The 27,297-nt window shown below is 42.9% G+C and overlaps 1 protein-coding gene across 2 annotated transcripts in view; it reads right to left on the reverse strand.

Annotated features, from left to right (window-relative positions):
* Positions 1-221: 221 nt before the first annotated feature.
* Positions 222-27,297, reverse strand: part of PGAP1 (post-GPI attachment to proteins inositol deacylase 1) — a 1,100,814-nt gene continuing 1,073,738 nt past the window's right edge. For both annotated transcript variants that reach the window (XM_073647815.1, XM_073647814.1), the window contains one exon: positions 222-468. In XM_073647815.1, coding sequence (XP_073503916.1) covers positions 330-468 — 139 coding nt within the window. In that variant the 3' untranslated portion in view covers positions 222-329. The remainder of the gene's footprint in view (positions 469-27,297) is intronic.

Raw genomic sequence — 27,297 nt, forward strand, 5'->3', positions numbered from 1 at the left:
AGTCCATAAAAATAATTCTTTTTCAGAGAGCACTTTTCCTTAAAGTAATTACAAGTAAACTGCTGACTAATTAGCAATGATGGCACCAAAGTTTTTACTTGGAAACAGACTATGATTACTTTTGCTCAGTAAATTTTTAAACCACATGGCATGCTTTGTGCATTCAGATTAATTGAAAAAAATATATGTACAATTAAACATAAAAAAATGCAGCAACAACATATTTATGCAAAGTTTTTAATTCACTTTATTTTCAAAACAATAATAACAATTAATGTGAAAATATTTAATCATAGGAAAATTCAGAATAGGCTCCAGCAACAGCTTTACTATATAAAGCATGACAATGAATGTAGAAAAAAAGAAAATGTAATGAAATAAGGTACTCTGTATAAATGAAGTTGTCCAAAGGCCACAACTAAAATTGAAACGGGAAGCTGAAGTCTTGCTGTAATCTTCAACAGTTTGCTGCAAAGGAAACAAAACAATGATAAAATAAACTATTTAAGAGCAACTAAGAACAAATAGTTTAATCATAAAGTTTGTACTGTACATCATATTTAGCACTGAATTTAATAATTTACAGTTATTAAAAATTATGCTCCATTCCGTCCTCCAAGTGGCCGATCAGCTGGCCGAGCATGAGCAGTTCCTGACACCAGAAGAGTTCCCCTCAACTCCCCACTCCCGGTGTGAACAATGTATGTGAGACGCTCCCTGTGCTCACACAGGTCTGGCAGCGAACACAGGGAGTCGATTGCTGAGCAGCACGGAAACAGTGTCAGGGTCACACAGGTATGACCTCTGGGTGAGATCGTTCATATGCGCACGATCAAAGCTCTGTGAGCATGGAAAGCATCTGTCTGCGACCGCGCTCCCAGAGCTCGGACTGAGTGCATATGAACAATTTCACCCAGAAGTCAGACCTGTGTGAGCGCAGGGGGGAAGAATCACTGACATGCTTCCGGTGCTTCTCTTAAATCGGCTCCCTGTGCTCGCTGTCAGACCTGTGTGAGCGCAGGGGGGAAGAATCACTGACACGCTTCCGGTGCTTCTCTTAAATCGGCTCCCTGTGCTCGCTGTCAGACCTGTGTAAGTGCAGGGAGCATACGTTGTGCACACTGGGGGTAGGGAGTTGGGGGGGGACTTTTATGATGACAGGAACTGTGCATGCTGATCGGCCAGTGGGAGGACGGGATGGAATAATGCCAGGGGCATACTTCAGCAGATGAAAGCTTGTTATTTTTTGAATGGAGCATAAATTTTAATAACTCTAAATTACAAAAACATTTATTTTCACCTTTTCTGCTTAGTTAAATGTATTTTTTATGGTGGCACAACCCCTTAAGTTTTTTTTTAGGGCCAGTAATTAAAACTTAGCAGTTTGTAATATCAATCTTTCTCCAATTATTTTTTAGCAAAATCAGGAAGGGCAGGATAAAATAGAAATAGAGGAAGTGTATCTAAGGGATACATGCTTTGGTTGTTTTTTTGGAATATTATATAATGTCCACCATAATATGATGGTGGATTTAATTAGTATATTATCTGGTATTGAGAGAGAATGATCTAATAAATGTGAAATAATGAGTATATCTAGGGTATAATTCCCCTTGTATGCTTTTTCTATTACTGCCCAATTGGTTCTCCCCTCATCTAGAAACCATTTTCTACTTTGAGTGATGATGTTAGCTTAAGAGTAGACTTGAATGTTTGAAAAGGCAATGCCTCCATTTCTTTTATTTTTGAAAACGAACGTTTTTACAACTCTCTGAGCTTTTTTGTCCATATGTGATCAGAGAATTGTTTATGCATGATTTTTATCCAATTATCTGGAATCTGAATTGTGATAGTTCTAAAAATATTGTGACGTTTTGGGAGGATTATCATTTTATAAAGAACAATCATACCAAGCTATGAAGTGTTTGTTATGTCAAAAATTTCATTGGTAGATTGAATTTGTGTTTGTAAAAGATTTAAATTTTTCATCTCGAATATTATATAGAGGGGTTGGTAATTTTAATTCTCAGACATAAAATATTGAATTATTTTTTCCCATATATAGGGGTAATTCCTTTTCCATTAATTTTTTTAATAAGGGATGCACAAAAAAACGTGTTTTTTTTATTTTATAATATGAAACTGACGAAAATTCTCTAATATTTAAGGAAGTAGTTCTTATTGAATTAATGGGATCAGTAATGGAAATTAGAGTATTGTCTACAAATAAACTTATTTTATGTTGTCTAAGGTTAAGTGGGATTACTTTTATGGAGTTATTAGTTCTAATAATTTTGGCAAAAGGTTCCATAGTAAAGTCAAATAAGAGTGGGGATAGTGGACATCCTTGGTGTGTGCCATTAAAAATAGAAAATTAATTAGATTGTAGGTTATTAACTTGAACCCTAGCTGAAGGACAGGAGTATAAGGCCATAGTGGACTTTACAATTTGTCCCTGAAATCCAAATTTACTTAACGTGGCAGACATATAGTCTATGTTAATTTGGTCAAACGCCTTTTTGGCATCTAAGGAAAGAAGTATAAAAGGGGATTTCTGTTTTTCCACATATGTAAGTTTAGAATCCTTGTACCATCTGAGGCTTGTCTCCCTTTAATAAACTGTACTTGAACAGAATGAATTAGTAGTGACATAATTTTTAATAATCTTTCTAAAATTATTTTGGACTAAATTTTTATATCCATGTTTAAGAGGGATATGGACAATCTTGAAAGCTTGTGGTTTTGGTATAACCATAATAGTGGCTTGTAAGGATTCCTTCTGGAAAAGATTATCATTAGATACTTGATTACTGTGATGAAAGCCGGCCGATGGGTGCAGCTCTCTGGTGCCCCCTTACCTCTCAGGTCAGTCAAGGTACTGCACCTAGAGAAAGTAGTGCCAGGAAGCTGCAACCAGCGCAGGGAACACGGTAGAGTGTTCCCTTCAACGTCACTAAACTGTAACGTCAGTACACAGCACAACTCGCTAGCGCCCTCTTAGCCTCAGGTCAGTCAAGGAACTGCACCTAGGATAAGCGGTCGCCAGGGAGACTGTCCTGTAACCTACTGGGTATCGGGGCCCTCTGTAGTGAGGGCGGTATATATATCTTCCTTGGCCGCGCCAGGAATATATATATCTGAACCTCCGACCGTCACTACCAGCCTTCCCCAATCCCCAGTTGGTATGCTGCCACCAGTCCCTATTTTAGATATACGCCCAGTCCGTGAATGGGCCTATATCGGGTCAGGAACCAACCCTGGGTAGCGTTTTTGGCTTGAGCCGAGCTCACACGGACGTGCGTTCGTTATGCAGAATAAAAGGCAGGCCCACAATTACTTGAGGTAATTGATTATAATAATACACTAGATACACGATATACAACTAAATATACACAGGTATAAGGTCAGGCTAAACTATACAACAATGGAATACAACACACAGAATCACCACAGCATATCAGTTACCGGTTTCTTGATTTTCTTGTGACGCAGGGAGAGGATTCTGCGGTCGCAGGCACGGTTCTTTGTTACAGGCTGAGGCCTACCACCGCATGGTCAAACTGCTCCTCCCCTTGGTGGCCTCAGCTGGTGCTCAGATGTTCAGCACCCCACTCTTGGGTCAAGACTGACTTATCTCTTGTCTGTCCTGCTATCTTACCTGCCCCGTCCCGCCCACTGCTGGTGAGGTCAGCTGGCTCAGTCTCCACCCTCAGGTCTAACTTCGATCAGAAGCCCAAATTCTATGGAACCCAATAACTTGTTCTGGGATGGTCTCATGATACCCCCAGGGGTTCCCATGGATTCGGGCCGCCGTAACCGACCTTTTGATATCAATTATGATACCATACGGTCCTCAGGAATGGCTCAGCGCTATATCTTGGCTTCCAGAGCACGTACAAACGTCTACCGCGGAGGCTTGTGTGCGCAATGGCTCCGGGTCGCCGTGATATTTTTTTATTGGCCCATCCCACGCAACATGCGTGTACTTTTCATGTTTCTATATCTTATGCCTCCATGCTTGTGACAGACAAAGAAACTAGTCCTATGGGACAAATGGTCAGGTACAGATAGACGAAGCACCCCCCCCCCTGCTGGCTGTGTTTCCTCTCGAAGTCTTTGAAGCTCCTAGCATTCAAGTGTTAAGTAGGCCCTGGATGGGGGAAACTATCTAGTTGACGTTTTAACAGAAGGTCCCAAGGGTGGGGGCTGCTGAAGTGTGGCCATCCCTGGATATGATTTATCATTACCAAGATGGCGGCTACGGGTTCATCACAATTACATAGCGAAGTTAAAAGAGAGATGATGTGAAAAAAAATTATAGTACTCATTAGGTATGCCATCGGGTCCAGGAGATTTATTTTCCTGTAATTTTTTGACGGCTTTGTCAGTTTCATCTGTAGAGAATGGGACATTTAGTGATGTTATCACTAAATTATAAGTTATTTAGATTTAGTTATTTAAATTATTAAGTTATTTAGTTGCGGAAGATTAACTTTTGAAAGAAATGTATTTATTTCTATGGTATTTGGTTGAATTGTGGTCTCTATCGTCCTTCAGATTATATAAAGAAGAGGAAAATGCTTCAAATTGCTCAGCTGTTTCTTGCAGATGAGCGTATTTGACTGCATATTTCTTAATATAAATTACTCTAGATTTAATACATTGCTTTTTAACTTTGTTGGCAATAAGTTTAGTCATTTTATTTTAAGAAACGCTCTGATAGCGTTCATGAGTTTATCAAAATCATCCGAAAGGATTGAATTAAGTTTTGCTCTGAGAGTATAGCAGAGTGAGGTTCTCCTGTCAGGTTTTGTTGTTTTTGCTCTTCTTCAGCAATCTTTTGGGTAATTTTTTGTATATTTTCTTTAATTGTTCTTTTAGGTTGCGCATTTTGTTGAATACGGGTACCTCTAATTACAGCCTTATGGCCATTCCAAATCAGAGTGAGGTAGATAGCTTGTGTGTTGTTTTCTTGGAAATATAATTTAATAGCATTATCAATTTTTATTCTATTGGTCAGTGAATGAAGCATAAAAGAATTGCATTTCCACATTTTTGCAAAGTTATTTGAAGATGGGATTTCAAAGTCATCTTCATGGGGGCATGGTCTGACCAAGTGCTATTTCCTGTTTGAATTTCCTTAAATCTTTGAAGGATATGTATATTGGTCAGAACCATGTATATTCTTGAAAAGGTTTTATGTTTGTCAGGGTATTATGTAGATAAGGTGTAGATATGAATATAAGTTTAAACGTCTGAATACATCATACAACTGTTCCATTATCAACCAATTTTTTAAAGTGAACCTTTTAATTCTGAGAGAAGCCGAAATATCCATACTCTGATCATGAATAATGTTAAAGTTTCTAAAAATTAGTACATTTCCTTTCTGGTGGCTCTGTATTTTTATTAGGTTTATTTAAAAAGGAAATTTGGCCTCTGGGTACATATGAGTTTACTAAAGTATAGGCTACATTATCTATAGTACAAATGAGAATGTGATACCTTTCATTGTTGTAGAAGATTTCATCTATCAATTGAAAGGACACCAAGTTCCTTATGGCAGTAATCACACCAGCTTTTTTTAGAAGAGGATTTAAAGATATGAGGGAATTCCTTCTGGGAAAATTCTGGTGGATTATTCTGGGAGAACTTGGTTTCTTTAATTGCTACTGTGTCAGTGTTGAAGCCTTTGGCTTCCCTGCAGGTGGAGAACCTCTTAAACGGACTATTTAATCCTTTAACATTTAAAGTTAGAATTTTTAACTCCATTTTTATTAATATTTAAACAGTAATACTAGACCAAAAAAAGACATACTTTAAAATTTTCAGAATTTAAACAATTGAACCTGTGGAGAAAAAGGTTAATTATCACAACATTTTGAGAACAAGTGCAATCCCAAAACAAAAGCAAAGAATAAACCAAAAAGAAAAAACATAGACTGAGCTTCCTCAAACTATCTGGTGAAGAGGACGAAAACAACATGACTCGAGTTCTCAGATGTCTCTTCCTATGAATGGGGAAAAAAAAAGTTTGGCATACTTTGCCCAAAAGTCCTGGTGTCACGGGGTTACCGTGACAGTTTGGAGCCAGAAGACCTCAGCATCAGATGGTTCCTTCCGCCAGCTCCAAGACTAAGCACTTCTCCTCATTTTAAATGTGTTTATTTTTTCTGGCAGAACAGGGGTTTAGCGGCCATGTTGGAGATCTCTGTGCTCACAGCTGAGCTTGGTTAGCCACTCCTAGATATGGATGTATACAAGATGGAGTACATAGGAGAAGGATTTATGTTGTCCAGTTATGGTCGCTGTTTAAAAGGGGATATATTAGGGGAGATATCCTCATATTCTTTGTCAGTTCTTGAATACAAAAAGTGCAACTCATATATTATACAGTCATTACAAACAGAGTGATCTATTTCAAGTGTTTCTTTCTGTTAATGTTGATGATTATGGATTACAGCCAATGAAAACACAAAAGTCATTATCTCAGTAAATTAGAATAATTAACAAAAAACACCTGCATAGGCTTCCTAAGCATTTAAAAAGTTTCCTTAGTCTGTTTCAGTAGGCTCCACAATCATGGGGAAGACTGCTGACTTGACAGATGTCCAGCAGACAGTCATTGACACACTCCACAAGTAGGGTAAGCCACAAAAGGTCATTGCTAAAGAAGCTGGCTGTTCACAGAATGCTGTATCCAAGCATATTAATGGAAAGTTTAGCAGAAGGAAAAAGAATAATAGAAAAAAGTGCACAAGCAACCGGGATAACCACAGCCTTGAAAGGACTGTTGAAAAAAACATAAAAAAATTTGGGGGAGATTCACAAGGCGTGGACTGCTGCTGAAGTCATTGCTTCAAGAGCCACGACACACAGACATATCCAGGACATGGGCTATGAAAGGGAGCGCTAATGATCATGTTGAGGGGCACTCACTTGACCGGGTCAATTAAAGCACACATGCAACATTTTCCGGTAATATGAAGTCCAGCAGTTTATTACACATCATAAACTGCTTATAACATAGTCCAGCTCAGTAGCTAGCAGGAAGGTTACACATGTAATATTCTAGAGCCTTTTCAGTGGCAGCTATGCCCGCTTGGCTTCAGATACAGACTTCAGCAAGGTACAACATCAATATTCATTTAAAGCACAGATTTACCTTTGCCGGGTCTTAGCTGCTTCTATCAGCTCTGTTCTGCCACAGCTGTGAATTAAGGCGCCCGAGACGTGGTCTCCAGGCCACGTGCCTTCCAGGGATACTGGTGTCCCAGACACAGGGATCAGGCCTCTTGCCTTCCAAGGCTACTGGTATCCCAGACACAGGGACCAGGCCTCTTGCCTTCCAAGGCTACTGGTGTCCCAGACACAGGGACCAGGCCTCTTGCCTTCCAAGGCTACAGGTATCCCAGACACAGGGACCGGGCCTCTTGCCTCTCCAGGCTAATGGTGTCCCAGACACAGGGACCAGGCCTCTTGCCTCTCCAGGCTAATGGTGTCCCAGACACAGGGACCAGGCCTCTCCACTGTTTCAAAAACCACGAGGATTTATATATCCGTCTGTGCGCACAGGACCTGTGAGGATGTCACAGTCATGTGATCAGTCACCTGAAGGGGAGGTACGTGGTCAGCCCGAACACACCCCCTCTGACATTTTGGCAATGCAGCAAGCTGCTGCATTACAGCTACAAGAGTCGCATTCCTTGTGTCAACCCACTCATGACAAATAGACAAAGCCAGGAACATCTTACCTGGGTCAAGGAGAAAAATACCTGGACTGTTGCTCAGTGGTCCAAGGTGTTTTTTTCAGATGAAAGTAAATTTTGCATTTCTTTGGAAATCAAGGTCCCAGAATCTGGAGGAAGAGTGGAGAGACACACGGTACAAGCTGCTTGAGGTCTAGTGTGAAGTTTCCACAATCAGTCATGACTTGGTGGTCCATGTCATCTGCTGGTGTAGGTCCACTGTGTTTTATCAAGACCAAAGTCAGCGCAGCAGTCTAGCAAGAAATTTTAGAGCACTTCATGCTTCCCTCTGCTGAAAAGCTTTTTGGAAATGAAAATTTCATTCTCCAGCAAGGCTTGGCACCTGTTCACACTGCCAAAAGTACCAATACCTGGTTTAAAACAACAGTATCACATTACTTGATTGGCCAGCAAACTCCCTGGATCTTAATCCCATAGAGAATCTATTGGGTATTGTCAAGAGGAAGATGAGAGACACCACACCCAACAATGCAGATGAGCTGAGGGCTGCTATCAAAGCAACCTGGGCTTCCATAACACCTCAGCAATGCCACAGGCTGATCGCCTCCATGCCACGAAGCATTGATGCAGTAATTGATGCAAAAGGAGCCCCGACCAAGTATTGAGTGCATTTACTGAACATACATTTCAGTAGGCCAACATTTTGGATTTTAAAAACATTTTTCAAGCTGATGTTATAAAGTATTCTAATTTACTGAGATAATGACTTTTGTTTAACAGAAATAAACACTTGAAATTGATCACTCTGTTTGTAATGACTATATATAATGAGTTTCACGTTTTGTATTTAAGAACTGAAATAAATTAACTTTTTGAAGATATTCTAATTTTGTGAAAGCACCTGTAGGTACAGATGATTTCCCTATATTTAGGGACTCTTCAGACCCCTGCATGGAGTCGTGTGTGTGAATGACATCGGAGCTGCAGTCTCTGATGCTGGCACAGTGCTCCATCATCACCACCAGAGATATCAGACCTTGCGATATATTTGATCTCCAGAGCCGTGGATGTCAAGTAGTGTGGATATGGGGCTCTGTCTGAGGTGAGCTGAGGGGATTTCCCCAAGTGCAGGGACTCTTCAGATAATGCTGAAGAGTCCTGCCTTTGAGTGGCATCAGAACCCGCAGCATCATCTGTCTCCAGACCCACGGCTGTCAAGTAGCTTTAGCACAGGGAAGCAGAGGGGATTCACCAAGTGCAGGGACTCTTCAGAAGGCGCAGAAGAGTCCTGCTTCTGAACAGTGATGGGGTCACCATCTCTCATACTGGCACGATGCTCTGAACTGCTGATGAGGGGAGCAGGGCTATGTTGGGGAAGGAGAGACCTATTCACCATTGCAATTCCTTCAGTAACAGCAGGGTGGTTCTTTTCTTCCCACCACTGCTAGGGGGTCCTTTGGGTCTGGCAGGTGGGTCCCTAAAGAAGATTTTAACTCCAGGCAAATCTTTATGGGTGCCGCTTTCTTGAGAGGCGACATGAAGCTCGGCCATCCAGAGGCTTTCAGTGGCAATGCAGTGAGAGAAACTGGTTTGTTTTTTCTTTTCTTTTTTAGAAGCATTACAGGAGTCCAGAATGTCCAAAAATGATCCAGGTGAGGTCTTGAAGCTTTCAGTCTGTAGTATGAGTCCAGGTCTTCTGGGTTAGCTTTAAAAAGTCATTCCAGGCTTAGGGTCTGCAGAGCATCAACAAAGTGCAGCCATCTTTCTGCACTCCTACGCCATGTCCCCTGGACTGCAGATTCTTCTTTTCAGCTCAGAAAATCCCTTAAAAGCTTAGAATATCTATGAACAATATATGTCAGACAGCAGCTAAAATAAGTTTTTCAATAAGCCAAGTACCTAATCTGGTAACTTATGGAGAGTGGAATTTTTGTCTTAATTATTTTTTTTTGCATAAAAACATTGTTATTAGTGTAATATGTAAACCCTCTATATATTGAACCCATTTTAGGGCTTGATACACGTGCTATTTCTGTCAAATTTCAAGCCACAAACTAATTTTCATACATTTTTTGTTATGATTTAATACAATACTGCATAATCTCATCCATGAACCTAAAGTGCTAGGAAGTATTTTTACAATGTGCCATGTGTCTTTTAGGAAATAGACTGCTCAAAAAAATAAAGGGAACACTTAAACAACAGAATATAACTCCAAGTAAATCAAACTTCTGTGAAATCAAACTGTTCACTTAGGAAGCAACACTGATTGACAATCAATTTCACATGCTGTTGTGCAAATGGAATAGACAATAGATGGAAATTATTGGCAATATCAAGACACACTCAATAAAGGAGTGTTTCTGCAGGTGGGGACCACAGACCACATCTCAGTACCAATGCTTTCTGGCTGATGTTTTGGTCACTTTTGAATGTTGGTTGTGCTTTCACACTCGTGGTAGCATGAGACGGACTCTACAACCCACAGAAGTTGCTCAGGTAGTGCAGCTCATCAAGAATTGCACATCAGTGCGAGCTGTGGCAAGAAGGTTTGCTGTGTCTGTCAGTGTAGTGTCCAGAGGCTGGAGGTGCTACCAGGAGACAGGCCAGTACAACAGGAGACGTGGAGGGGGCCGTAGGAGGGCAACAACCCAGCAGCTGGACCGTTACCTCCGCCTTTGTGCAAGGAGGGACAGGCGGAGCACTGCCAGAGCCCTGCAAAATGACCTCCAGCAGGCCACAAATGTGCATGTGTATGCATAAACGGTTAGAAACCGACTCCATGAGGGTGGTATGAGGGACCGACATACACAGATGGGGGTTGTGCTCACAGGCCAACACCGTGCAGGACGCTTGGCATTTGCCACAGAACACCAGGATTGGCAAAGTCGCCACTGGCGCCCTGTGCTCTTCACAGATGAAAGCAGGTTCACACTGAGCACATGTGACAGACGTGATAGAGTCTGGAGACGCTGTGGAGAGCGATCTGCTGCCTGCAACATCCTTCAGCATGACCGGTTTGGCAGTGGGTCAGTAATGGTGTGGGGTGGCATTTCTTTGGAGGGTCGCACAGCCCTCCATGTGCTCGCCAGAGGTAGCCTGACTGCCATTAGGTACCGAGATGAGATCCTCAGACCCCTTGTGAGACCATATACTGGTGCGGTTGGCCCTGGGTTCCTTCTAATGCAGGACAATGCCAGACCTCATGTACTGGAGTGTGTCAGCAGTTCCTGCAAGATGAAGGCATTGAAGCTATGGACTGGCCAGCTCGTTCCCCAGACCTGAATCCGATTGAGCACATCTGGGACATCATGTCTCGCTCCATACACCAACATCACGTTGCACCACAGACTGTCCAGGAGTTGGCGGATGCTTTAGTTAAGGTCTGGGAGGAGATCCCACAGGAGACCATCTGCAACCTCATCAGGAGCATGCCCAGGCGTTGTAGGGAGGTCATACAGGCATGTGGAGGCCACACACAATACTGAGCCTCATTTTGACTTGTTTTAAGGACATTACATCAAAGTTGGATTAGTCTGTAGTGTGTTTTTCCACTTTAATTTTCGGGGTGACTCCAAATCCAGGGCTCCATTGGTTAATAAATTTGATTTCCATTGATGATTTTTGTGTGATTTTGTTGTCAGCACATTCAACTTTGTACAGAACAAAGTATTCAATGAGAATATTTCATTCATTCAGATCTAGGATGTGTTATTTGAGTGTTCCCTTTAATTTTTTGAGCAATGTATATTAGTACCATACATATAACTCAATTCTGTTTTCAGTTCTTATTTTTGGTAGTGTGAAATTGCTATAGCAAGAAGGTTAACAAATTTATGTGCAGCTCTGAAAAATAGGGTGTAAGAAATTGGAACTTAAGAGTCACATCCTTGCTCCATTTAGCCATCAATGAAGCATAAGATCCTTTATCCTTTATTTTTTGACAGTACTGCATGGTAAGTTTTGTTTAAGTTTGCCCTTTTTAATAAGTTTTAGAATCACTATACTTTTTATAAAAATGCTTAAAGGCTATCTTTAGATTTGAGAGTCCTCAGTAGTGGATATCTTTTAATGGCTAACTGAACAGATGGTAACAAATTGCAAGCTTTCGAGACTACTCAGGTCTCTTCATCAGATCTAATGTGGTGTACTTAATTATATGTACCAAATGCCCAGCTGGGGGTCTGTATGTAGGTGAGACAGGTCAATAACGTAAAACATGGATGAATTTTCATCGCCACACAATAAAAGAAAAAAGAACAGATTTACCTGTGGCAAAACATTCTTGTATCCATGATCCCAGCATCACATACATGAAATTACTGGTATTAAAAGGTCATTTCAAATCTCAGAGAGACAGAAAAGTTTAGGAATATAAACTCATGACGACCTTTGACACCTTCAGAGCAGGAATAAATGTGTCGCATGGATTTATGTCATTCTACATCAACTAAGGAATGTGCTCCGCAGATCTGAAGGCATCAAAGCCTGGAGCACACTTTAATCACAGGATAATAAAACTTTCAGACTCCTTATCTATGAACTATTCCAATATTTACGGCCACAACTGTTTATCCCTCTCCCATAGTGATAGTTCTGATTTACGTCACTTGTCTTATTTATTGCATTATTTCTGTGTCTTGAGGTGTATATATGTGACTCTTCAGATTTTGTGTTGTATAATGCCTAATGAAGAGACCCAAGTAGTCTCGAAAGCTTGTAATTTGATACCATCTGTTTGGTTAGCCATTAAAAGGTATCAACCATTGAGAAAAATATTTAGATTGGAGAGACCTATCTAATGGCTAACACGGTACAAAGATATATATTTTTCCTGTATAAAGGCAATCTGGCAGCTTATTCATACTGCCCAAACTACGGGCAGCATGAAGCAGAGCCAGCACGATTGCAGCTAGGCATATTCTTCTCTGAAACACTGGAGCTTTTCAGAGAAAGTATAGTTTCATACCTGGGGACCAAATGCAGAGAAGAGAAGTCCAGCATAGGCCCCAGCCAGCTTCTCTCCACACCTCTATAGGTGATTGATAGGTCTCTCCCATATGTTTACATAGAAAGAGACCTATCAATCAATTGGAGCAGTGTGGGTTGAAGCAGGCTGGGACTGGTGCTGGACTATTCTAGTCTCTGCCTATGATCCCATACCAGATCGCCAAACTTTTACAGCTGACAGGTTCCATTTAAAACTTTAACAGGTTTATATTCTCTAAAAAAAATCCTAAGCATTTATATAACCACTTTTAGATGGCAGCATCTTAGTTGGTATTTTCATCAATCATTGTAGATTAGAAAACTGAATATACAGTAGTGCTTGAAAGTTTGCGAACCATTCAGAATTTTCCATGTTTCTATGTTTTCCATGTAAGTTAAAACTATGTTTTCCATCAGATTTTAATACCAGAGCTAAAAGTAGATGAAGAGAACCAAATAAAACAAATGAGGCAAAAACATTAGACTGTGTAATTTTAATTTAAAAATTCTAGAAAATTATCCATTATCACATGTCTGAGAGTGGCAAAAGTATGTGAACCTTTAGGATTAGAAGATAATTTGAAGGTGATATTAAAGTCTGGTCTTTTCAATTAATGGAATGGCATTCAGGTGTGAGTGAGCAACCAGTTTTATTTAAATAACAGGGATCTGTCTAAGGGTATGTACCCACGATGCAGAAATGAAGCAGAACATTTCGGCAGCGTTTCTGCATGTTCTTGGCAGTCAAAAACGCTTGCGGATTTTACACGCGTTTTTGCAGCGTTTTTACATGCGGATTTGACTTGCGTTTTTCAAATGCATTGTGACCTCAAATCCGCATGCAGAAATGCACAAATAATGGACATGCTGCGGATTTTTCCGAAAGGAAAATCCGCTGCAAAAAATTCTGCAGCATGGGCACAGAACATGCATAGAACATGCAAATTTTCATTGGGGATCATGGGGCACGGATTACCAAGCGTTTTGCAAGCGTTTATGCTGCGGAAAATCAGCATAAAAAATGCTTGAAAAATGTATAGAGGGCACACAGCCTCAGTCTGATCTTTACAACACATTTATGGATGAGTATCATGGCAAGAAAAAAAAACTGATTTCTGAGGACCTCAGAAAAAGAGTTTTTGATGCTCATCAGGTTGAGGAAGGTTAAAAGCATGTCTAAAGAGTTTGGACTTCATCAATCTACAGTCAGACAGTGAACAAATGGAGGAAACTAAAGACCACTATTACCATTCTCAGGAACAACAAAGATCGCTCCAAGAGCAAAGCATATCATTTATAGTCAGTGAGGTCACAAAGAAACCCAAAATATCTTTTAAGCAACTCAAGGCCTCTCTCATATTACCTAAAGTTTATGTTCATGAGTCCACCTATCAGAGGAAAACTGACCAAGAATGGTGCATATGGAAAAATTGCAAGAAAAAAGTCACTGATTTTCAAAAAGAATATTGTTGCCCATCTGAAGTTTGCTAAAGAACACATATTTTGGAGGAAAAAAAAACAATGAATTACCACATAAAAACCTCATTCCACTTGTGAAACATGGTGGTGGTGGTGGTAGCATCATGGTTCAGGCCTGATTTGCTGCATCTGGGCCAGGATGGCTTGCCATCATTAGTAAAACAAAAAAACTCTGAATTATATCAGAAAATTTAAAAGGAAAACATCTATCCAAGAGTTGATTCTCACAATCACAATGTGGGTCATGCAGCAAGGCAATGACCCACACAAGTCGTTCCACTACATTTTTTAAAAATGTTTAAAAAAGAATATAGCTAAAGTTTTGGAATGGCCAATCAAAGTCTTGACTTTAATCAACAGAAATATTGTGGAAGGACAACCCAACAACATAACAGAGCCTTGCTGGGAGAAATGGGTTAACCCCTTCTCTGACCATTAATAAATAATATTTACCACATGTCTGCTTTACGTCATTTTTAAAACTTTTTTTGTGAGGAAGTTATAAGGGTTAAAAGTTGACAAGCAATTTCTCATGTTTACAGCAAAATTTACAAAACCATTTTTTAAGGGACCACATCACATTTAAAGTAACTTTGAGGGGCCTTTGTCACAGAAAATACCCAAAAGTGACACCATTCTAAAAACTGCACCCCTCAAGATCCTCAAAACCACATTCAAGAAGTTTATTAACCCTTCAGATGCTTCACAGGAATCAAATGAATGTGTAAGGAAAAAATTAACAGTTTACTTTTTTTTCATAAAAATTTTACTCAATCCCCAAACTTTTTATTTTCACAAGGGTATCAGGAGAAAATGCCTTTCACAATTTATTGTGCAATTTCTCCTGAGTACACCAATACCCAATATGTGGAGGATAACTACTGTTTGGGAGCATGGCAGGGCTCAGACGGGAAGGAGCACCATTTGTCTTTTTGAATGCAAAATTAGCTGGAATTCTTAGCGAATGCCATGTCACATTTGGAGAGCCCCTGATGTGCCTAAACAGTGGAAACCCCCACAACTGACGTTATTTTGTAAACTAGACCCTTCAAGGAATGTATCAAGATGTGTGGTCAGCACCTTGAATCCCCAGGTGCCTCACAGAAGTTTATAACGTTGAGCCATGAAGATAAAAAAAAAAAAAATCACTTTTCCTACAAAAATTTTCTTTTAGCCCCAAATTATGCTTTTTCACAAGGGTAACAGGAGAAAATGCACCATACAATTTGTTGTGCAATTTCTCCTGAGTATGCAAATACCCAATATGTGGAAGAAAACTACTGTTTAGGCATAAGGCAGGGCTTGTAAGGGTAAGAGCACCACTTGACTTTTTGAACGCAAAATTTGCTGGAATCATTAGCGTACGCAATGTCACGTTTGGAGAGTCCCTGATGTGCCTAAACAGTGGAAACTCCCCACAACTGACCCCATATTGGAAACTAGACCTCTCAAGGAATTTCTCTAGACATATGGGGAGCATGTTGACCTCCCAGGTGATTCACAGAAGTTTAGAATGTTGAACTGCATAAATGAAAAAATAAATTTTTTCATGCAAAAATGTTGGTTTTGCCCTAAATTTTTCATTTTCACAAGCGTAACAGAAGCAAAGTGGACTATACAATTTGTTGTCCAATTTCTCCCAAGTAAGGCGATACTCCATATGTGGGGGAAAAATACTTTTTAGGCACAAAGCAAAGCTCAGAAGGGAGAAACGTCAAATTGGAGTTCAGATTTTTCTGAAAAGGTTTCAGGGTGCCATGTCACATTGGCAGAGCCCATGAGGTGAAAGAGCAGCAGAAGCCACCCATAAGTGACATCTTGTACAAACTACACCTCGCAATGAATTCATCTAGGGGTGCAGTGAGCATGTTAACACCACATGTACCTCACAGAAATGTATACCAGTGGGAGGTGACGAAAGAATAATTACATTTTTACCGCTAAAATGTTTATTTAGCCCCAAATTTTTAATTTCTATAAGGGCTAATAGGACAAAATGGACCTCTCAGTTTGTTGTCCAATTTCTCCCAAGTGCACCATTACATTACATGTAATCGGGAAATACTTTTTAGGAACAGTGCAAAGCTCATAAAGGAAAGAGCACCATATTATAGTGCAGATTTTACGGTTATGGTTTGCGGGTACCATGACCCACTGGGAGAGCCCTTGAGGTGCCAGAACAGCAGAACTGCTCATAAGTGACCTCATTTTACAAACTATACCTCTTAATGAATTCATCTAGGGGTGCAGTGATCATATTCTCACCAAAGGTGTGTCACAGAATTTTAAACCACTGGGCAGTGAAAAAAAAATAATTACATTTTTACCACCAAAATTTAGTTTTGGCCCCAGATTTTATATCTTCACACATGGAAATGGGTAAAAATGGCACCAACATTTGTCACACATTTTCTGTTAAATGTGGCAATACCACATATGAGACTGTACAGTACCACTCAGCCACACGGCGAGACTCGAGAATGATGCAGTGCTATTTGCCACCTGGAGAGCATATTTTCCTGGAATAGTTTGCAGACTCCATATACAGAGCCCCAAGTGCTTGAAGAGCAGAATACCCCTTTCAATTGACCCCATTTTGGAAATTATACCCCTTTGGGAATTTCTCTACAGATGTAGTGATGATTTGACTCCATGGGTGTTTTCCAGAAACAAGCAGCAGTGGATGTTGCTGAGTGAAAAATGCAAATCTGCTATTGTAGTGCCAAGTAAGTTGTAGTGCTCAGTACATTATGCCCAGCTCATGCTTTTGGAGACATGCACCCAAAATTATGCGGGCTCTCATCGCTACAGAAATGCCAAACATGTGGACGCTAAATGTGGTTTAGGCACACTGTGAGGCTCAGAAGTGAGAGGGACATTTGGCTTTGGAAGCGCAGAATTCACTGGAATTCTTTTGGGGGCCAAGGAGCAATAGCGCTTTTCCAGAGCCTTTGTACTACCAGTAGCATGGAAGCCCCCTATATTTCAGTTGACGGGTGACGGACCTGAGTGGGGATTTGCGCTTTTGTGGATTGAGTTGAAGCTCTCATTGGGAAAATTTTACATAAATTTAGGATCACATTTATCCTGCGCCCTACACTGAGCACTTACTTTGGGGTCTCCATCTAAATCTCCTAGTGACGTTATTTAGATGAAACCCCCGAGGGATCCATACACTATAATGAGGCACCAGACTTATTCTGGACTCAATCAGGCCTATGTGCAGAGGTGTTTTTTTTTTTTTTTAGGAGGTGCATAATGCTGTGGTGGACCATGCTTTTATGCATTCCTAAATAGACGGACACTGCCGGATCATAAGCCAGACGGCGTCCACAGTGTCCCCCTTCTGCCTTATCTTCTGCTGGGGGTTCGGTCTGAATCACATATTTCAAAGATTTACACAGAAACGCCAGTGTAAGCGCTCAGCACAGAGTACAGGATAAATGTGTGCAGAGCTTTAATGTGATCTTTTGTGATGCAGAATTAACAAATCAACAGTGGGTCAAGAAGTGATTTTATTCTTCAGGTCAGTGCAATTACAGAGATAACAGATTTATATTGTTTTTGTTTATTTTTGGCTGATATCACACACTAAAAGACGCTTTTTATTGCAAAAACAAGTTTGTGCATCGTCATATTTTGATAGCTATAATTTTTCCATATTTTTGCCAATAGTCATGTGAAAACTTGTTTTTTGTCAAGTTGATGACAAGTTAATGTTTTTATTGGCACCATTTTCAGGCACATGACATTTTTTGATCGCTTTCTATTCCAATTTTTGGGAGGGAGAATTAACAAAAACCAGCAATTCAGGAATTTTTTTTTTTCCGCGTGTGGTAAAATTGATAAGGCAGCTTTATTATTCGGGTCAGTACGATTACAGCGATACCACATTTAGATTTTTTTATGTTTTGGTGCTTTTGCACAATAAAAACTTTTATCGAAAAAATAATTATTTTTGCATCGCTGTATTCTGAGAGCTATGACTTTTATTTTTCAGCTGATGGAGCGGTACAGTGGCTTGTGTTTTGCGGGACAAGATGACATTCTCAGCGATAATATTTTTATTCATATTCATCTTTTTGATCCCGTTTTATTCCACTTTTTGTTCGGCAGTATATGTGTATATATACACATATATACACAGGGTGGTCCAAAAGTAGGTGGCCAGAAAATAACATTTATTTTGATTTATATATAAAATTATATTTACTAACACAAGCATAACTTTGACAATTAAATTTTATTCTGAACAATAATACAAAAGCCCTTAAATTTTATCAACGTAGGTGCTCAAACTGTTTTCCATTACAATTTGCACAGCTTTGAAGTCTGTCTCTTACACTTCGACAAACTTTTTTGCACACGTCTCTTTGGGTATTAATTTCTTGAAATGCATCTCTTATCTAATTTTTCAAATCACTGACACTTTTTGGTTTTCGACTATAAACTTTGTCCTTGAGTACTACCCGAAAGAAAAAATCCATTGGGGTCAAGTCTGGTGAACGTGCCGGCCAATCAAGTGGGCCTCTTCAGCCAAGCCATTTATTAGGAAATGTTTCATCAAGATACTTGCGGACTACTCTTGAATAATGTGGAGGGGCCCCATCTTGTTGGAAATAAAGGTCATTTGAATTAGGCTGTTGCTGTAACTGGGGAACAACTTGATTCATTAGAATTTCGAGATACTTATCTCCTGTGACTGTTCCATCAAAAAATATTGGTCCTAAAACACTAAAACTTGAAATACCACCCCAAACATTGACACCAGGCTCATTTAGTTGTTGTTCTAATGTTAAATGCATGTTCTCATTATACCAGTAAATACAATTATGTCTGTTAATATGGCCGGATAATTTGAAAGAAGCTTCATCACTCCACATAATGTTGTCTAAAATTACTGGATTTTCTTCAATTTCGTTAAGCATAATCTCACTAAATTGCAGCCGCCTGTCTGGATCATCCATAAACCATGAATTAGAGGTGGACGATAACCTTTCCACCCAATAGATTTCAGGATTCTCATGATAGAAGCTCGTGAAATTACCAATTCCAAAGAGGCTCTTCTGGTGGACTTTTTTTGACTCTGAACAAATGTTTCAGCAACAAGTTGTTTATTATCTTCTGTACAGACTGTTTTTGGTGGACCAGTTTTTGGAGCATTAAGGATTGAGCCAATGGCATTGAATTTGTCACGAATGCGGTAAATGGTTTGTCTCTTTGGGGCTTGAGTACCAAATGTTTCAACCCAATTTGCTCTAACGGTTTCAGCATTTTGAGATTTCCAATACTCTGTTAAAATCCATTTTCTTTGATCTGTATTTGAATTATTTGCCATTATGTGTTATCTGAATTATCTGAAAAGAAAACAGATTTGGGGGAGATCTATCTGTGAAAACTAGATCTGTGAAACTAGCTCAGTTGCCCTTAACAACCAATCAGATTCCACCTTTCATTTTCCAAAGAGTCTGTGATGAATGAAAAGTGGAATCTGATTGGCTGCTAAAGGCAACTGAGCCAGTTTCACCTTACACCATGTTTGATAAATCTCCCCCTTCATAACCTTATTACACTTTCTGTCCACCTACTTTTGGACCACCCTTTATATAATATATATATAAATATTTTCATTTGGTTATTTTTTTGTGCGGGCACCACTCCTGGCAGTAAGAGCAGGAAGTCAGCTGTCATGTAAGCTAAACACCTGGCCGCGATCATGCGCAAAATCGCCATGACATATCTATACGTCCAAAGTTGGGAAGTCCTTCCCAACCTGGAAATATGGATATGTCTAAGGTCGTGAAGGGGTTAAAATTCCTCCAAGCCAATGTGCGGGACAAATCAACAATTACTGGAAACTAGATGCAAATATTGCTGCAGAAATGGGTCATACCAGACACTAACACAAAAGGTTCATATGCTTTTACAACTCAAAGACATGTGAAATTAGTTTATTTTTCTCATCTAAAAATTACAAAGTCTAATATTTTGCACTAATTTATTTGATCTGGATATTTTTCTACTTTTAAGAGATACGTAAAAATCTAGTTTTAGGTCAAATTTATGCAGAAATAAGGAAAATTATGGAAGGTTCACAAACTATTAAACACCTCTGCTTAACAGAAAGATTGGTAGTTTTTCTATATTTTGGATGCACTTCTGGCTCTGGCCTTCAAATATTGATGCAAAATACTGTTGTGTTTAAATGGCCTAAAGCTACGTTCCCACAATGAGTATTTGGTGAGTTTTTGATGTTGGAGATTTTCTGCACCAATTAAGTAAATTAGGTTACTTGCTTTTTATTCAGTTTGTTTTTTAGTGCGTTTTTGTTACATTCAGGGAGTCATGTGTGGGGTTCCAGTGTGCAGAACAGCCTCGGTAGATGCCGCGGTGATGTTTTGCGTCCGTGCCGCCTTATAAATGCCAGTGGAGGGCGGATACAATACTCTTCTGGTGAAGTCACCACCAATGCATGTAGCGCCGGGAGCCGGCAAGAAATTGCTGAAAAGCCAATTACACTGTGTTCCAAATTATTATGCAAATAATATTTTCTCAGATTTTCCCAAATTACCTATATGAATTGCAGTCATTGTAATTTTCCAGTCAAAAAACTATTAGAGTACAATTGAAAGGTTTTTGTACAAACTGCCTATGATAACAGTATATTTTTTAAAAAATAAAAAACTCAAACTGCACTCAAAATGCATGTTCCAAATTATTATGCACAGCAGAGTTTTTAACCTTTTCATTTTAATAAAGAACAAAAAAATTGTCATTTTTGAAATTATAAGCATTAGCAAGTAATTACAAACTGAAATCAAACAGTTTTCAACTCAAAACTTTATTCTAGGTGATGTTACATTTGCACATAGGACCCCTTGTTCGAAAGGAGCTTCTGAACTCTCTCGTCCATTGAATTTGTCAGGTTTTGGATGGTTTCTGCATCAATTGTTTTGCATGAGGACAGAATACCCTCCCAGAGCTGTTGCTTAGATGTGAACTGCCTCCCGCCATCATAGACACTCCTTTTGATGATGCTTCAGAGGTTCTCAATGGGGTTGAGGTCAGGGGAGCATGGGTGCCACACCATAAGTTTGTCCCCTTTTATGCCCATAGCAGCCAGAGATGCAGATGTGTTATGTGCAGCAGGAGACGGGGCATTATCATGCATGAAATGATCTCGATGGTCCAGATGGATGGAGTGGAGGATGGCTGGTTGATGGACACCCCATGCAAACACGGCTACGGCGCTAACAAGGAGGAGGTGGAGTAATGTTTTGGGCTGGAATCATGGGGAGAGAGATTGTCGGCCCTTTTAGCATCCCTGAAGGGGTAAAGATGAACTCCATAATGTATGTTGAGTTTCTCAAACAGCACTTCCTTCCATGGTTCAAGAAGAAGAACCGTGCATTCCACAGCAAGATCATTTTCATGCATGATAATGCCCCGTCTCATGCTGCACATAACACATCTGCATCTCTGGCTGCTATGGGCATAAAAGGGGACAAACTTATGGCGTGGCACCCATGCTCCCCTGACCTCAACCCCATTGAGAACCTCTGAAGCATCATCAAAAGGAGTGTCTATGATGGCGGGAGGCAGTTCACATCTAAGCAATAGCTCTGGGAGGGTATTCTGTCCTCATGCAAAACAATTGGAAGCAGAAACCATCCAAAACCTGACAAATTCAATGGATGAGAGAGTTCAGAAGCTCCTTTCGAACAAGCAGTCCTATGTGCAAATGTAACATCACCTAGAATAAAGTTTTGAGTTGAAAACTGCTTGATTTCAGTTTGTAATAACCTGCTATTGCTTATGTGTCACCCTGGCCTGGATGCCACAAAATGTATTAAAGCTGTGTCTGAGAGCAAGGGGGAGGTTCTCTAGTCAGGGGAACATTAGCATGCAATGCCTCCTGTCTCAGACCAGTAGGGGGAGCTGGCGCTGGGGGCAGGGTTAGAAAGAATTTGATGGTCTGTCTCAGCACTGAGACTTGTCCCAGAGCAGAGCAGGGACAGACAGTTGCACTGCACCTAAGAGGAAGTGTGGCAGGAGGAGAGCCACAAGCCAGAGACAAGAGGCGAAGAGAGCCTGTCTTGGCAGATAAAAGACTTACTTTACCAGACTTTGGTGTCTGAGGCTGGGAGGATTCTACATCCTCCAGCAGATAACCAGTCCGCAAGGGACTGTATATTCCTTGGCCTAAGAAGCCTGGAGGCCCTGCCACAACAGAAGGGACCAGCAAAGCCGTACAAGGCTGGGAGCAGAAAGGAACCCACGTCGCAGGCCATACAGGCGAGAATACACGGAAAGCTCGGAAACGTGGGCTGTTACCCTATAACGAGGAGATAGCCAGAAGGAGCACAGAAAGCACGGTAGGCCTACACCCTCACCCTGACCAGGGCCAATTTCCCCGTTGCTCTCAGACATCCAGGTCCCCTCCTAGCTGGGACTGTTTGTGGGTCAATTTACCTGTTCTAGTAAAGACCCTGGACTGCAACCTGTTGTCTGTGTGCTCCTTGCTCCTCCAGCACTATCAGCACTGGGACTCTCACTACCATCACTCCCACCATCCATTATACTGCCCTGGGGCCGCACTCTTCCCATGGGGAGTCACACTACCCTAGCTGCACACCTCATCAGACCCAGCGGTCTGCATGCAGCGGCGGTTCCTAATAACCGCAATCCACGGGTGGCGTAGTCGGACATTATCAGCAGAACGTAGCAGACTACCATTGGCCTGACCACCCTGAGCCACGGAACCGGGTTGCCACTACTACCCCCATCGTCTCCCTATTGCCCGGATCCGAGTGCCCCACGGCCCAGGGGGCGAGTCAGCTTTGGCGTAGTCGGCAGGATTTCGTGCCCGCAACCACCGGGTACTGCGTGCCTGAAAAAGACTTTTGTAACTTACCTGTGGCAAAGTTTCCCGCCGTCCGGAGTCGTTTCCCGCCATCCGGAGCCGATTCCCTACATCAGACGCCATCTTGGACCGTTTCCCGCCATCTTCTGCCGTCTTCCCGCCATCGGACGCCATCTTCAGGACGCCGCGCGGGAAGAAGAGGGGCGTGGACGTCAAAACCGCGCGAGATCCAAAGCTCCGCCCCACGCACCGACGCTGCGCAAGGTCCTGGAAGGGAGAGAGAGCGACGCTGACGTCATCAGGACGCGACGCCAGGTCCTCGTCCAGAGCAGCAGCAGCGGAGCCGCGGCCTACAGAAGAGGATCGTCGGAAGGTAGGCCACGCTTGACTAGGGGGGAGGAAGATGTCGGACACAGAGGCCCCCACTACCATCAACGCAGCTGCAGCAGCGGTGATGCCATTTTCCCTGCCTTACATCCCTGGAGCGGCCTGGCTGCCTAAGTACTCTGGGGAGGCCCATGCCCTAACTGACTTTAAGGAAAGGCTGTACAGTTTGTTCCAGGTTTACCCCCTGACAGAGGAACAGAAGGTCAGCATACTAACAGGGCAGTTAACTGGCGCAGCCCAAAGGGAGGTAAAATCATGGCCCACTGAGGAGAAAAGGACTGTGAAGGGTATTCTGGCCCGGCTGCGGGGTACCTTTGACACACGTACCTCCGCTGAAATTAAAATGAGGTTCTATGGGTGTAAGCAGCGGGCACAGGACAGCATCAGAGACTATGCCCTAAATCTGCAGGAAGCCTTGAGGGCTATTCAACAAACTGACCCTGGCAGTGTGCAGGAAACGGATAAGCTGCTAACAGAACAATTCATAGAAGGTCTGCTGTCTAGCGCCCACAGGGCCCAACTGCGCCTCATGTTCTTTCAGAACCCCGACCTGACCTTTGCCCAATTTAAGGACAGGGCCATAAGGGTGCTCCGTGAACCTGCAACCAGTGGCACTATAAACCCCCGGCGCCCTGCTCTCACCTACCAACAGGAGGCGGCAACCTCCTCTATGGACCCCGTGGGGGCTGATGCACAGGCCCTGAACCAAGCCCCGTCGAAACACCTGCACCACCAAGTCCAGGAGCTGACCAAGAGCGTCGCGGCGTTGACCAGGACCGTCCAGGCGTTGCAAGTGGACCCGTCAAGACCCATCGAGCTGGCTTCAAGTCCGGAGGATGTCCCGTGGCGTCGACAGAGGAGGATCCCGTCGTTCCGAGGGAGGCCCACAGACTGCTATGCAGAGGATGGACAGCCCATTTGCCGTCGATGCAACCAGCCCGGACACATTTCCAGGTACTGTAATTTAAACGGGTCCAACCTGGGGCAGAGGACCAACCCCCAGGCATAAGATCACCAGGCCCTTATAATTGGCGTGATAAGTACGTTGGGGGGCGCCCGGTTTTACCCGTGGTGCTGGACGGTATCCCCATGAGCGCCTTGCTGGATACTGGGTCGCAAGTAACCACTATCCCTTATGTACTTTTTAAGCAGTATTGGACTGATGCTGATATCACACGGTATCCAGACAGTAACTTGAGCATCATCGCCAGTAATGGCTTACCCGTGCCGCAGATGGGGTTCAAGGAGATGACCATTAAAATTGGTAAAGTTGAACTACCGGCACAGGGAGTAATTATTGTGGACATTGACCGTCGTGAAAGTCACCCTAAAATAACTGTGGGTACTAACGTAATTGAAAATTGTCTTTCAGAGGTAATTGTAATCTTACAATAGGTGGCGGTGAATGCTAGTTCCAGCCAACAGAGAGTCCTCAACAAGGAGATAAAAGCCCTGATGAGACGGCAGCAGGTAGAACTGTCTGGTGGTGAGATCGGTAGCGTAAGACTGAGTGACCCATTCCCCATTTCCATGCCTCCCAAAAGTGAAATGATGATCTGGTGTCGGACTGCAATCGGGTTGAGAGGTAGAGACTACCAAGCCATGGTAGAACCCGTGTACTCAGACAGCAGGCCCACCAATTTGACATCCCGGGGGGTGGTTGATGTCCGTCATGGGAGGGTGCCCGTCCGCATTCTCAACATTGGGGAGAGGGAGGTACACTTACCCAGGTACGCTACACTTGCCAAACTGTTAGTTGTCGAACACAAAGCTATCAGGGCCGTGGAACCCTTGCCTCCATCTCCTCAGGCGGAGGGTAATGGCTCCCAGAAACAAAAGGAGGACTGGTGCCAGAAACTCCACGTGGGTGCTGACTCCACTCCCCTGCACCAAAAACAAGGAGTCTACCGGGTGGTACAGGAGTACGAGAGAGTCTTTAGTAAGCACCCGCTAGACTTCGGCAGAGTAAAAGGGATAGAACACCACATCCCCACAGGGAGCCACCCACCGATAAAAGAAAGACACCGACCTGTACCCCCTGCACATTATCAGAATGCAAAGGGCATGCTAAGAGAAATGAAGGAAGCTGGGGTCATTAGAGATAGCTGTAGCCCCTGGGCAGCCCCCTTGGTTCTGGTGAAAAAGAAAGACGGCATCATGAGAATGTGCGTGGACTATAGACAAATCAACCGTATCACCCACAAAGACGCATATCCGCTGCCTAGAATAGAGGAGTCTTTAGCCGCACTAAAATCAGCTAACTTCTTTTCTACTTTGGACCTTACTAGCGGGTACTGGCAGGTTCCTGTGGCAGAGGCTGACAAGGAGAAGACCGGCTTCACCACCCCGATGGGACTGAGTGAGTTCAACTGTATGCCTTTCGGGCTCTGCAACGCACCAGGGACCTTCCAGCGGCTGATGGAATGCTGTCTAGGGCACCGAAACTTCGAGACGGTCCTCCTTTACCTGGACGATGTGATCGTCTATTCGAAGACCTACGAGGACCATCTGAAGCACCTGGCCGAGGTGTTCGAAGCCCTAGCAGGCTATGGCCTGAAGGTGAAACCATCGAAGTGTCACCTGCTGAAACCAAAGGTCCAGTACCTAGGGCACGTGGTAAGCGCGGAAGGAGTGGCCCCCGACCCTGACAAGGTCACGGCAATCAAGAGCTGGCCAAGCCCCTCGAACATCAAAGAGGTGAGGCAGTTTCTCGGGTTGGTAGGCTACTACCGAAGGTTCATCCCCGGGTTCACTAAGATGGCAGCTCCTATGCAGGACCTCCTGATCGGACAGTCTAAGTCCAGGAGTCAAAAGCCACCCTTCAAGTGGGATAAACTGGAAGAGGAGTCCTTCCGCCAGTTGAAGATTGCCCTCACGGGGGATGAGATCCTGGCCTACCCTGACTATGGCCAGCCTTTTATTCTCCACACAGACGCCAGTAATGTGGGACTGGGAGCCGTACTGTCCCAAAACCAACAGGGCAGAGAAAGGATGATCGCGTACGCCAGCCGGAAGCTGAGGCCCACTGAGAAGAACCCGGAGAATTACAGCTCCTTCAAGCTAGAATTCTTGGCGGTGGTGTGGGCCGTGACGGAACGCTTCAAGCATTACCTGGCCTCCGCAAAGTTCACCGTGTACACGGACAACAACCCGTTGACACACCTGGACAATGCAAGACTGCGTGCCCTAGAACAGCGGTGGATGGCCCGTCTCTCCAACTATGACTTCGTGATCAAGTACCGGGCTGGCAAAACCAATGCCAACGCTGACGCCCTATCGAGGATGCCTCACTTACCTGAAGGTGACGAAGACCCAGAAGAGCTGGAGGAGGTAGAACTCCCCGCGTTTCACCGGTATGGAGCCGCTCAATACTCCCACCGCGTGAAGGAGGAGGATCTAACAACCGTGATGAAAAATCCCCTACCTCACCACAGCTGGGCCGAGACCCAAGATAGTGACCCTGCCATCCGCCTGGTGAAAGATCTGCTGACCCAGGAAGATGCCCGCATAGATCCGGATGCTCCAGAGGAAGCCAAGCAGCTATGGAAAGAGAAGAGCAAGCTGTTCCTCTACGAAGGCAAGTTGTGCAGAAGGATTGCCAACCACCGGACGCACGAGCTGACCTGGCAAGTCGTGGTCCCAAGGCGGGATGTAGCTATGGTCCTGGGAGCTTACCATGACAGAGCGGGGCACTTCGGTTGGAAGAAACTGGAGTTCCTGCTAAGAGGAAGGTTCTTTTGGGTCGGCATGAGAGGAGCTGTAGAAAAATGGTGCAGAGACTGTGGCCCTTCTCACCTAAGGAGGAAGGACCGTGCCAGTCAGAAGACACCCTTGAGGCCCATCGTCACCACGCAGCCTCTTGAGCTGGTA

This window comes from Phyllobates terribilis, unplaced genomic scaffold (genome assembly GCF_046119375.1).
Source record: "Phyllobates terribilis strain yellow unplaced genomic scaffold, ASM4611937v1 Scaffold_9__5_contigs__length_417890890, whole genome shotgun sequence".
Classification (NCBI taxonomy): Eukaryota; Metazoa; Chordata; class Amphibia; order Anura; family Dendrobatidae; genus Phyllobates; species Phyllobates terribilis.